The sequence below is a fragment of the Sylvia atricapilla genome, chromosome 6, assembly GCF_009819655.1.
Source record: "Sylvia atricapilla isolate bSylAtr1 chromosome 6, bSylAtr1.pri, whole genome shotgun sequence".
NCBI lineage: Eukaryota > Metazoa > Chordata > Aves > Passeriformes > Sylviidae > Sylvia > Sylvia atricapilla.
The window spans coordinates 26,749,043-26,762,748 of NC_089145.1; the positions used below are offsets into that span (position 1 = coordinate 26,749,043).

A 13,706-nucleotide genomic window follows, 5' to 3' on the forward strand; every position below is an offset into this window, starting at 1 on the left:
ATCAATCAGAAATTGGTGTTCCCATAGCCGAAGATTTCATGTTCCTAATCTCAGGCCTAAGAATCACGAAGCAGCAAAACAAAGGTCAATCAAATAAAATAGAGGCATGTGGGGTGGAGGAGGGTGTGGTGGGTCTCATCCTAAAGCCACTCTTCTGGTTGTAACATTCATATCAAATTGCATCAAATTGCATCAAGCTTAAGGCTGAGTTTGCTAAAAACCAAATGCAAAATATGGCTGGATCCTGTGCACTCAGATCCAAACCTGAAGTTTAATAAACACACAGTAGGTCCATTTGAGCCCATTTGAGTTGCAGGATCAATGGGGAAGCAACTGGAGCACACCCGTCCTTCTCTCTAAAAGTCAGTGTTAGGAAGCAGCTAAAGCAAATCTCGCAAAACAGCAGAAAACTAGATTCAAACAGTATCTAACAACCTCATTCTATTATATTGTGGAAGCACTTCCCACACATGCACGACCTTTGTCAGCATCTCAGATGAGTCCCACAGTGGTAATAATGCATTTTAATGTAATTTAAGAATAACTGTCTAGGCTACTCTACAACGCCTTCCAATTCTGTGGAAGCAACATTATTTCCCTTCATTACTACTGCTTACCTCTATTTCTTTCACTGATTTCAGGGTCACTATCCCCATCTTCCGCAGTAGAAGTGCCTTTAGATGTCAACAGTTGCAGAACAAAAAACAGTTCCAGAAAAATATTTGGTACCAGGTTTTCTGGGAGAGAGTAATTGAGATGTTAAAGCAGGATTATTCAAAACTGTCCTGCTTTAATACACAAAGGTAAAAAAATAGATTCCTGTTCTGTGGCAGCCTTCAAAGGACTCTTTTCTCACAACACAGTCACAGTGTAGATCAGCACAGGAAAGAATTGTTAGGGAATAGCCTAGTTTCAGGTGGGATATACAACTTCAGTCTACTGCAGCTCATAGTACTGCATTAGGCTCACCTCCTTCCCTAAAGTTTTACCAAGTATTCATTTATTTTAATAACTATGTTGGCTTAGTTTATTTTTCCAGATGTCATTTGTTTGTACACTATAACCGTACCACAGCTTCCACTTCCCATCTATCTCCCTCTCACAACACACAGGCAAGTTCAAAGCTCAAAGAAAGGTCAGTCTCACATCTTCTGCGTCCTCACCTGCTATACACGATGAATAGAGCTGTGCCAGACACTCCAACTGTTTCTTGCAGGAAACCTTAGCAGGACTTGCACAGGTCACCAGATGGCTTTCAGCAGGAAGGCTGGCACTGCGAGTGTAGCTGGGCTTAGCTGGAGTACCAGGATCGAAAGATAACCCTGCAGGAGAAGACGCTTGGTGCAGCAATTTGCATCTGAAATTCAAGAGCAGCAACATAACCATGTGACAGAGGATGATCTACAGCAGCCATGCAGCCAGGAGAGGTCTTTCTCTTTCAGAGTAGCAAGAAGGAAATCCTGCAATAACTAAACCATGTCAATCACTCTGTCTAAAGCAGCTAAAACATACTACTATTTCACTGACTTCAGCTGATACACATTATTGGGACATTTCAGATAGAATTCAGACTGGAATAGGTACTAGACTTAAGTGCAGAGTGGCAGGTTTGAATCCTGAGCAGTTCTGCTGCAGGTTCAGTACAACCAGTCATTTATTAGAATCTACTGGATGTGTTTCAGCCACTTCTGGTTCCACTGAAGTGAACTGCAAAACTTAGCAGGAAACTAATTACATCCATGTGTCCTGTGGAGTTTCCCCAAGAACAAAACCCACAAAGAACAGCAAAAGTCCTGTCAGGAATTATAACAATAGTGCAAACTACTGCACTTTGGTTTTTTCCTAAGTATCAATCTTCACAGACTAACCGTGATACCGTTTTACAAGCAATGAAAGTCACACACTAACCAAACAGCAGAGACAAAATTAGAAGCTACAATTCACCTCATCTGACAGCAATTTTCAACACATAACTGCAGTAGTAATCTTTAAAACAGAATCTCAAGTTCCCATGTCCTGTCTTCTCTGACTGCAAGTTTCTACGCACATTGCAAGACCATTAACGCTTTCCACACATTTGCATCACTAACTCATTTTCTCCAAGCCAATGTCTTGGTGCAATCTTCAAACACAGTCTAATTACACCAAATTGCTTCACCTGTGCAATCTAAAGAAAGATGCACAGGACACAGTCACACATACAAGGTCATGAAGAGGAAATCTCATAAAAGCAGTAAGGACTGACAACACTTTTGGAGTGAGGGTCATTGTTCCAGAGCCAGCACATCTCTAAAATGACAAATATGAGCTAGGAGCTCAATATCCTAGTCTGACACCACAGATACACTTAGCTTTAGGCAAATTATAGTTTAAGGTCACCAATATCTGCTTTGGATATTCTTCTGTCATTTGGACTTTGTCCTGGCCATGCCCCATTCCCCCTCCAGGCCCCCCTGCCCTGCAAAAATTAACCCTGTCCTGGCTGGAACCAGGACCCAAGGGAATTACAAATCACCCCCCTGCTCAGACTGTACCGTTCTTTCTTCAGCATCTCCCTCTCCTCCTGAAGGCTGGTGCTTATCACAGATGAGAGGTTTCCTTCCTGGACAGCAGTAAAGGCCTCAAGGCTTGAGCCAGCTGCCCAGCGAGCAGCTGGAGATTGGCTGACAGGTGTAGAAGTGAAACAGGTCTTTGGTTTTGAGAGGGGCCGCTCAGCACTCACAGGAGTTGGGTTGATTCGCCTCGATGGCTTGCTTTTGCTGAAAAAAAGAGAAGCAATTTCACTAAAATGGAGCTAAACAACAACAAAAAAGCTAGGTCTCAAGACAGATATGCAATCAACTCTTCAAAAGGAACCTAATGCTAAAGCAAAATGGATATTGAGTTGGGATACTGAATTTCTAAACTGTACCTAGTTATCAATTTTGTTCTGTCACTGAAAAAAATTCATGAAGCTACAGCCTGCTAAAAACAGCCTTCTGAACCTGCAGCAAAATTAATTATCAAATATCAAGCCATCTAACAGATAACACAGCGCCACACAACCTTTCCAAATGTTACTAATTTGAAAGGACAGGATATGCCACATTTTAGTAAGAAACTGCTGGTGAATTCATTTCCAACATGACCAGGAGAAAAAACGAAAAAACCAAAACCAAAATCCATCAAGTTGCTGCTGTCTATCAGTGAGAGTTCAGGTTTCCAAGTTACATTAGGCCCTTTAAGTTCAGGGAAACCTATCCTTCTTGTATAAAACACTTGGATCTGTCTTTCAGGAACAGGCTTGGTAAAGTAGAAAAAAACCCTCAAAAAATGGATACAGATACAGAAACATAAAACATCAAGGAAATGCAGGTTGCTACATATTAGCTGCTAAGGTGTTCTCAAAATCACTGTAACATTGATTTGCAAAGACTGGTGACCTCTTTCCTCCTTTTTCCAAGTTGAGCGTTAATGGAGTTGAGGAAAAGAGACTTGCTGTCTGTGCTGGAAACACAATTTATCTCCCTTGGCTAAAGCATCATGTAGAGCATCACCCAGACCCAGCACTTGGATTTCCTGTAGAGAGTCACACATCTAATAATTTTCAGCTGGAATATTCCATGTCCAACTAGGAAGTCACACTTTCAGGGACCAATGACTGACATACAGAGCAACAGGCTGACAGAAAAGCTTTATACTTGGTAATGAGGATTTTAAGGAGTGAAAGAGAAAGACTGAAGGACTGAGGCAACCACAGCACAAACAGCTGCCTAGAAGCTTAGCCAAAGTCACCAAGGAGACCAAGGCTTGCTGCAGTCCAAGAAGAACACACAGCCTGCTATTTCGTCCACAAGTACACAGCATAAACAAAGCTGCACACTAACATCTGCCACCAGAAGCCACAGAAGGTCAATCCAAAGACTTTTTTGCTAGCATCAGCAGAGCTGAAGAGCCTTCCAGGTCCGCTCTTCCTTACCAACTGCTACTCTGTTAAATGAGAAATATGAAGAACCAAGATAACGCTGACTTGTTAGAACATGCAAGGACAAAGGTGCTCAGCTTTGTACCAGCTGGGCTGTGCATTGGCAAGCTGCAGGCAGCATCACAAGTGAGAGGCTAAAGAGGTGTCTTGGGTGAATCCACGGAGGGGAAACCTGATTCCCTGTCAAAGCAACATCCCCCTCCCTACATGGTGACCAGAACAAAGCAGTTCTGACCACACTGCCCAGAAAGCAGGTATTGCGTATTACAGCCTTTTCTGCTTCTGGACACACACAACAGCTGGTCAAGGAGCTGCAACCTGCAGCACAATCCCAGTGAGACAGCAAGGCAGACTGGCTCTTACTTTGTCCATCCAGAGGCAGCACCCATGGGCGGAAACTCCTCCAAGTTGTTAAGGTTCAGCTGGCTAGGCGGGGAGCTGGCAGAAACAAGAGGCACTTCACTCCGCTTCCTCCTCCCTCCACTCCACGATCCACTGTCACTCTTCCCATCCTCCTCTTCAGCAAGGGAGCGCCCCAGATCACGAGCCACCTGCCGGCCGGGGGCACCGACAGAGCTGCTGCCTTTCCTCCGGCCTCGTCTCACGGGCAGCGCGTCCGGCGTGGCCGTGAGGAAGCTGCCCAGGCTGGCCCTCTGAGACGAGCGCCGCTCACCGTGCGGGAGCACGGGGCTGTGCCCAAAGCTCGGGCTGCTGCTGGACACCCCGCTGGGGAAATCGCCACATGGGCTAGATAGGTTTGACCCAGAAAAGGAAGAGGAACCACCGGATGCTGTAGCAGGAGAAAAGCTGGTATCTGTGGTGCAGGCGGTCACTGAAGTCCTTTGAGAAAAGAGCTGCACTCGGCTGCTGGTTGCGTGGCCTGCCCTCCTTTCTGATCCTGTCCTTTGGCTCCCATGGGCCTTGGAATTAGGAGTTTTAGCAGGAGTAGGGGGTCCATTAGTCAGGATCTGGCTGGTCTGCTCTCTTAAAAAATTCAGCAGAAAAGGCACAAAATCTTTCTGAAGCAAGCTAAGAGATACCAGCTTGTCATGGATGTGGTTCTCCTATGAGAGAAGTAAACAAAAAATTAGTATAGAGATGCTACCTGATTCTTTCTGTCCAAGTACCCAGCCACATTTCAGTAGTAACTATGGCATTTCAATACACAATAAAAACCAACAGGACTTGTCAAAGGAGGTCACTGAAATTCAAGTAACCCTAATGCTGGTCACAGACCTGAAAATCAGCCTACACACAAGCCATTTTGGCACAAGTTTTCATATAGAGTCATTCACTTTGGTCTCTGACTGGAAAACAGTGGAACTGTTTAATGGAAACATACTCACTGAAGCTATGGCCAGGGAGGATTGGAGCAACTGACACCCCTAAGTTCAATATTTTGAAAACATCAGTACTGAAAGTATCTAATTCTAACAGAAAAATCTAAAACCTGCAAGGTCTCTGTGCTCTATATTTCTGTGAATGCCACCTGCTCCCATAGAGGGGTGCTATAACAACAACCGTTGAAGCACTTGGAGTCCTGCTGTGCCAAATACAAGACCAAAGCTGCTCTTCCATTTCAATTAAATAATTTTGCTGGAGAACTCACAGAGGTCTAAACAGAGACTGTGCTACTTTAAGGTACATGAAGTTTATACTTGAGAAACTTGAACAAAAACCCCACCACTGACTCAACACATCTGAAATCTAAACAGGTGGTGGTGATCTTAAAAGGACAAAACTACTTCATGTTACATGTGCAGTTTTAAGTTTTGTACTGTGGGTAAAAAGTCTTCTGTTCCTAACACTGCACCAGGTTTCTGTTTCTTCTCAATGGGATTCAGCAACATCTGCAACAATAGAAGTTCTCAAAGGCAGCAACTTCTTCCTTACTAATACTGAAAGCACTGCATACATACTCCAGTAAAGTTACATTCACAACCCTACTAGATGAAAAGCCAAGAAAGCAAATTTCTTTAGGTGGTTTCTGCATGAAAGAAAGCAGCGAAAGCACAGCCGTAACTGGACTCACACAATCCTCAACACCTATACTAAAATTCATATTTGAAAGACCAATTCAGCTCCTTGGATAAGTGTGAGATTCTGACATAGCCCAGATAACAAGCCAAGCAGCCAACCACCAGTGAAAAAGCACAGAACAGAACACCTGACACCCATGAGGTGTCAGAAGACCATCTCCAGCCCAAAACTGCCATGAGAGCTAGAGCAAGACACAGCCTAGCATTTCCTTCCCCTGGAATTAGCATAGGGGCACAAAGATGATTACAGTCTATGCTATGCATAAAGTCGGGTAGTTTCTCCAACTTTTCAGAGCACAACCTGTTTTCACTCCTCTTCTCTGCCCAAGTTAACCAAGATTTGGTTCCTCCACAACTGGCTAAGAGCAACCTGTCAAGAGCTGCCAGCTGCAAACCTCCCACTTGCTTTCTCATGCTGAAGCAACTGCGCTGCTCCCAACAGCAAAAGGCAGCAAGAAATTCCCTTGCAAGGGCAAACTTTTTACCTCCGTACCCCTCACCCACCCATTGCTAGCTGAGCTGCCAGGATCTCAAACTTCATAATGTCTGCAGGTCAGCTTCTGCAAGTCACAGCTGAAGAAATACCACACAACATAAAAGCGCTGGTCCGTTCTTCCCACACGTTTAGGATGACGGCAAAACCCGACTAACTCATGTGGGTGACACCAGTGTGTTTTGATTTTAGGAACAGATAACACTATGCGAAGGGCTCAGGTGGAAGATGCTTTAAATACCAGCTGTTACTATGTGTTATTCCCTACGTGAAACATAAGCATTCCTAGTCTATCTACAGTTACAAACGTTTTTATTTCCACAGGAACACAAATCGTTCGTTATAAAACTCAGCCAACAAGCACCCTCTCCCAGCCCGCAAAGATCCTCCTCCTCAAGGTCCAGGCGGGACGAGCATCCAGCCAGGAGGCGCGCTGGCGCCTGCACAGAGGCACCACCAAGCCCCGGGTGCTGACAGCCTCGTCCTTCTCTAACCGCTACCTTCCCCTACAAAGACGCGGGAAGCGTCACCCCTGGTGCCACCGCGTTCCCTCAGGACACCAGCTGTGCTGCGCTGCGCTTCCTGCCCCTCGCCTCGCTGGCCTCTGCGCTGGCACACGGCAGCCCGGGCTCCTTGCGCTGCCCCCCGGCTCCCGGCGCTGCCCCTCGGGCTCCCGGCGCTGCCCCCCGGCTCCCGGCGCTGCCCCCCGGCTCCCGGCGCTGCCCCCCGGGCTCCCGGCGCTGCCCCCCGGCTCCCGGCGCTGCCCCCCGGGCTCCCGGCGCTGCCCCCCGGCTCCCGGCGCTGCCCCTCCGCTCCCGCCCGGCGCCGGCGGCGCTGAGCTCCGGCGGGCTCGGGCCCGCGCATTCCAGCGGGTTTCACACGCCCGCCGGGCGGCTCCGGGCGCAGCTCCCCGCCGGCGGCCTCGCCTTCCCGCCGCTGTGCCCGGAGCCCGCCCGCGCCGGGGGCGGTGCCGCCGGCTGCTCGATGGAAGCTCAGCCCCGACCGCGCACGGCACCCGACCCACGGGCCGCCCCACGCGGGTTTCGCCCCTCACGGCAGCCCGGGGCGGACAAACTTTCCGCACGGCCCCGGCCCGCGGCGGCGGAGGGCGCCGGGGGAGCGGCGCGGCTGCGGGCCCGGCCCCGCCGGAGCCAGGGCGCTGCGGGCGGACGAACTCGCGCGGGTTACCTCAGCCGGGCGGTGGCCGGGGCCGTGCCGGAGCCACCGCACCACGGCGCTGACCGGCACCTCCTCCTGCAGCAGCAGCTCCAAAACCGCCGCCATTCCCGGCCCCGCTCCCGCCGAGCACGCGCACAACCCGCGCCGAGGGCGGGCCCGGCGTGTCTCCCCTTCCCGCGGGGGCGGCGCCGAGCGGGGATTCCCGCCGGGGAGGCGGGCGGGGGCCGCGCCCCCTCCCCATGTCAACACGCGGGGCACGGGGCGCCTGCGCCGGTCCGTGCGCGTCTTTTCCTCTCATGCGCGGTATTTCCTTCCCCGGCAGGGCTCCAGGCCCGGCCTAGCGGCGGCGGCACCCGCGGGCCGGGGCGCGGGGAAGGGCAGCGGCGTCTCACCCCCTCCATCCCCGCGTCTCCTCGCCCGCCGCCGGCCGACGCCCGCGGCGGAGGATGGCCGAGGACTCGCCGAAACGACGCAAGGCGAATTTCAACGAGGCGGAGACGGAGGTGCTGATCGAGCAGGTGCTGAAGCACGAGCAGCTGCTGTTCGCGGCGGGACCCGGCCGCGCCTCCGCGGGCCAGAAGCGGAAGGTGTGGGAGCTGATCCGCCACAAGGTGAACCCGGTGGCCGCCTGCCCCCGCGACGTGGAGGACCTGAAGAAGCGCTGGCGGGACTTGAAGCGCCGCGACCGCAGCAAGCTGTGCCGCCTCTCGCAGGGCTGCGGGCCGCCGGCGCCCCCCGCCCTCGGCCTCCTCCTGGCCCCCGAGGAGCTGCCGCCCTCCGCCGCGCCGCCCGCCCGCCGCCAGCGCCGCGCCTACGGCTCGCTGCTGCCCGCCGAGGCCGTGCCCATCGTGGGCGGCATCGACACGCTGGAGCTGCCCGGCGCCGTCGTGGGGGACATTGGTGAGTGCGGGAGCGACCTCCGCGGCGCCGCCCCGGAGCCTCCGCCCGGCGTCCCGCACCGCACCGCGGGAGCCCCGCTCTGCCGGGGGAGCGGCGCTGCCCGTCCGCGGCGTGCGCAGGGGCCGCGGGCACCGGCCCCGCAGGAAAGCTCTGGTTCGGACCCTTGGAAAGGCAGAACGTATATGCACGCACACAGAGCTGTGAGGCTTCGTGCTCTGGGTCGTAGGAGTGCCTGAGAACAGCACCCGAGAGTAAAAACCGCGTCTCGTAGCAGATGCTGTCCATCCACGAGGCGTTAGACCCGGCCACCGATCTTCACTATTGCAGTAATTATTCTTGCAAATGCAAAAAGCCTTGGCAGCACGCAGGTCCAGTCAGTACAAAGTGCTGCAAGCGCTTAACCTCGCACGTGCCAGAGATACTGTCCTAGCACGCTGGAATACCAAAGGATTCTTGCAATCACAGTGTTTCAGCAATGCTCTTACTGTTTAGTGCGTGCACGATAGAGCAGGAAACGAGCTTTGCAGTGAATTTTGTCTCTGGGATCCTAAAGCTTGGCTTCTGTGGTGGTAAGGAAACTAGTACGCAGGTACATGGTTAACTGGTGAACGCGTATTTATGGTTTTCTTACCACCTTTCAAAGCAATTTGTATTCTGAAACCATCGAAGATAATAACATAGTGTGAGTTTGAGAGTCTTATTCAAGGACTAATGTTAGTGCTTAGTGGATAATAAAATGTCACCACTGAGGTTATGAAGTTTCTCATGGGCTTTACTTTGCTTTTCTTCCCATCCCCTGCCCCCCCCCACCTCTTCTAGGGTTTAATGGCAGTCCTGGCTCATCTCATCAATCCAGTCTTGAGCAGATGAACCTCAAAGAAGAAATAGTAGTGAAGGTAGTAGAGCCAGAAGAAAGCTCTGAGGACATGGTAGTGGTTCCACCTAGTCAAGAAGAACTGCCTTTTCTGGGGACATCAGGTGGTGGTTCCTCTGGGAAAGTAAAAGCCAAAACAAAAGGCAGGTCACAGGCAGACCAAAATGAAATGACTGAAGAGGACCTACTGCAGATTCAGCAGACCCAAATACAGGTGATCCAGTCTGGCTTTGACAGTGTCAACCACAATCTTCGGCTGCTGCAGCAAGGCATGCAAGATCTGAGTAACAGCATCAGCATCATGGCACATACGCTTGTTGCTATCAAGAATGTCTATGTGAAAAACAACAGTGGGCCAACCACACACGCTACTGCATCTACTCAGACCACAGCTGGGTACCTGAGCCCAGGATCCCCCCAGCTCTCCCCTGCTAAGGACAGAGCTAGAGCACAGGTGGCTGGAAGCAGCAGCAGAAGCAGCAGCTGCAGCTCCAGCTCCATGTCACAAGAACCAGGTCCTTCTGAGTTTCCTAGGCCCCCCCTGAGAACCATTAAGAAAGAACATCCAAATGGCTGCTACTACTTCTGCTTTGCAGATGTGTAAAAACTTGAATATATGTGAAATGACTCTGTTGTTGGGTGCTGATGTCTGTTCTGCTCCAGCCTATGACTTTGAAGGAGCAAAGTGGACTTGCCTCCCATGTTTTTCCCAGTGGGAAACATTTTGCTATAGGTGGCATTAAACACTAATTACCAGTCTCCAGTTAACTCTGTTGCAGTTGGCTAATAAATTTCTTCTCTTTTCTTTATCCTCTTATTGTCTTAAAAACCCAAACATTTATTTTGACTAAGACTTTTGTCTGTATAGTCCTTTGTTTAATGTCACCTTGTGAAAAATAAAAGGCATGAGAGTAGGGTAAAAGAGTAACATTATGAGTAACATTATGGTTACTACCACCAGGAGCTATCTTACACAAGTTACTTGGTTCTTGGATTAAACAAATCTCAGAAGTAGCTGTTTTTTAAATACTTTTCTAATAGTTAAAATGTTGGGGGTGTTTGCTTGGTTGTTGTTTTCGATTTTTTTTTTTATAAGTCTGAGGTGTGCAGGGCATCACAGGAAGAGTTTGAGATACTTGATTATTCTAGAAACGGTTTAGGACTGAGGCATTCATGAGTGTCCTCAGAACTCACCCAGCATTGTTCCACTGGGCTGATGTTCATTCCCAGCTTGTCAAATGCGCCTTTCAGAGACATTGTGTTTTACTGCACGAGCAGGGTAATCTCTTTATTTGTCACATGGTTAAAGTAGAGAAATACAGAAAAATGAGGAATGGATGAGTGATGCCTCTTTCTGACACAGAGGTTATATGTAGGCTGTATCTTCATCTGATTTTGTAAGCCTTATGGAATCAATACCACAGTATTTGAAATACAGAGAACAAAAAGCTTTGTATTGTTTTACATGAAATGGAAGTCAGTTTTGCTGTTAAATTACAGGAGGCAGGGGCTCCATTCGAGACAAATGCTCCTGCATAGTTTAGGGAGCTTTCATTTTCTTTTCCTTTCTTGTAACTATATAGTCAAGGAAAAAGAAAGATGAGGAAGAGTTGGAGCAAAATGCAACCTGGTGTCAAGTCTGAAAGAAGCAAAAATCATTTCATCTTCATGCCAAAAAGAAAAATTGCCATTTCACATTTAGACAGGGAAAGCTATTGTCACAGGCACTATTTTAAGTTGTGTTTCAGGCTTATATATTAGAGCCACTCTACTTTTCACAGTTCAGAAGTAGCAGAGGTGGAATTTTCTTGTATCTAGCATCTGTACTGGAGGGCAAACAAAAACACCTGCAATTCTGTCCAATGACTTGAAAAATCATACAGGTTCTCTTCTTAAACATTTATCACCAATATTAAAAAAAAAGTTCTACAGATAAAATTTGGCCTATAGCAGTGACTAGCTGCCTCTAGTGTTAGTCAGTTTGCACAAGCATTCCTGCTGCAAGAATTTAGCAAATACAAACAACATAGAGAATCACAAATTACCCCTCTCCTAGAAGCATAAGAACATGTAATCATAGCACAAGGTATGCCACTTTTGCAGTCAGCTTTGACTGAACACCAGCGTATGAAAATGTACTTCATTTCTGCCCTTACACCATTTTGGTGTACTCACTGCAGGTGAGTTAACTCACCCGCACTTCAAAAACCAGCCACTGCTGCCTACCAAAATGTGAATACAGAGTAATCAGTTGTTAGCAAGCGTTTCCCTTCAGTATCACAGATGGACTAAAATATGCAAATATCTCACAAAAATAAAATGTGCATGTACAGTTTAATGTTAATTGGGATTAATGCCTTGAAGAAAAAGTTCTCTTTTCCAGTTTTACCTTAACAAAAGAAGATGGTATGGGTGACAGATACTAAGAAATTGCTGAGTGTAAGAATGGCAAAGAATTAATCCTAAAATTTTTTGAGTCAACGTTGTTAAAAGCTTTCCAAATTAACCTGTTGGAAGCATTACTTCTCTCCCATCAGTACAGATGGGCTCTCTAGAGCAAGGTTTTCTGTATTTTGTTTTCATGGACAAAGAAGCTAATTCCTGCAACCATGACATTCCAGGTAGATCAGCAAATGCAATCTACCTGGTCCTTCTGGGCAGTAGTTTGAGCTTGTCCAGGTTGTAACTGGCAGTTCTTACCTGTCTTTCTTTTGATGTTTCAATTCTTTTTGCAACTGTTAATTCTTGAATTTCACTTACTACAGCATTTCTTGGGAGAGTTGACTTGTGTCTGCTTTCTCATGTTCCAGTACTGATTTAGGTGAGAGGCAGCTACAGTGTAAGTAGAGAAGTGCAGCAAGATCCTGTGAGCAGAATGGGCAGGTTGGATCTCCTGTATGAATGAAGACAAGCCAGGCAATGTTAAAAGACACTGGGGTGGTCAGACAGGAACCAAACCTCAACATCAATCTTGTTCATCAGCTTGTTTGTTCTGATCTTGCTTCTTTCCCTGTGTTTCAGTTGTACTGCTAAAATATACTGAAATCAGATCAAAACCACTCTTCCAATACATTCTAGATTTATATATTTTAAACAAGGAAAGAAACTGAGCTACCTCTCATCACTAGAGTGTGGGCAAAATGGTTATTTTCATCTTTAAATTAATACAGTTGATTGCTATTTCTTTACACACCCTTTCTGTGATCAAATGATGGTTGTGTTGGGAGCACTGAAATCACATGCACCATTCAGAAGCCATGCCATTGAGTTTCTGGCTGTTCTTAGCAGAAGGCGAGACGTAATTTTCTTGGCCTGTTACTGAGTAAATGAATTCCCAATTTGTTTCCTCTCCTGTGAAGCTATCTAGGCTACTTGTATAAATGACAAGAGCTAATGATCTGGTCATGAAGCTTAATGAAAATACTGCCAGTGATTTGAACAAAGGCAGAGCTGGCTTTAAATTTGCCTGAATGCACAACATAACAGTGGTAATACTGAGATCCAGAGAATTTTCTCCAATTCTTTTGGGCTTCCCTAAAAAATTGTCCCACTGTGCAAAGTGCATACTATTTTCTAGTAGCACATTCAGGCACACAAATCACAAATATAAATTGTGATGATTTTACACTCTATTTATGCTTAGTGTTACTAGAAAGAGAAATGAAAGGGTCTTGGAGGAAACTAGAGCAACTGTTAGCTTAACACTGCATTTTCCCCATAGCACTCAGATTCAGAAGTTCAGAATGAACTTCTATTCATTCATTTCTCTGCTATCTGCTGCTTAAGTTTATTGCACAGAGGGAGACAAGTCTCCTCAAGAGACTATAAAAGCACAGTGACTACATCCAGACAGGTGATTATCCCCAAAAGAGGTCAATTATAGTGACCTTTGATTAAATAAAAAACTACAATTTTGAAGGGAAAAATGCTATCAGCAGCTGTGATATTCAGGACCACCATATTGTTACTTAAATTAACCTGATCTGGCTGTGCCAATCATTTATTGCTTAGATGAATACAGACAGAAGGGCTAAGAACAAATAGAAAGTCAGGTTTCTGAGGAGACCCATTTGGATTTTTCTGTTATTAATATACAACACATGAACCTACTAAATCGGTTACACTTCCATTGATTCAATCATTTCAATTTGCAATATGAACATTTGATTCATGTTGCAGTAGTACCAACACATGCTTGCTTTTTACTTTCTTGAAACAGAGAAAAAAAAAATCACTACCAAAGCACCTTATCCATTT

General features: G+C 47.5%; 2 protein-coding genes across 2 annotated transcripts in view; one reads left to right on the forward strand and one right to left on the reverse strand.

Annotated features, from left to right (window-relative positions):
• The window catches only part of CDAN1 (codanin 1), a 29,125-nt gene extending 21,345 nt beyond the window's left edge, over positions 1-7,780 (reverse strand). The window contains exons 1-5 of the mRNA XM_066321267.1: positions 7,685-7,780; positions 4,328-5,028; positions 2,535-2,759; positions 1,164-1,357; positions 618-737 (exon numbers count right to left, since the gene is read on the reverse strand). Of these exons, the coding sequence (XP_066177364.1) occupies positions 618-737; positions 1,164-1,357; positions 2,535-2,759; positions 4,328-5,028; positions 7,685-7,780 (1,336 nt within the window). The remainder of the gene's footprint in view (positions 1-617; positions 738-1,163; positions 1,358-2,534; positions 2,760-4,327; positions 5,029-7,684) is intronic.
• Positions 7,781-8,035: 255 nt separating this feature from the next.
• On the forward strand, positions 8,036-10,371 carry LOC136362596 (uncharacterized). Its single transcript, XM_066321268.1, has 2 exons — positions 8,036-8,575; positions 9,395-10,371. Exons 1-2 carry the CDS (start codon positions 8,122-8,124, stop codon positions 10,051-10,053), a joined length of 1,113 nt encoding a protein of 370 aa, XP_066177365.1. The 5' UTR covers positions 8,036-8,121; the 3' UTR covers positions 10,054-10,371.
• Positions 10,372-13,706: the final 3,335 nt, after the last annotated feature.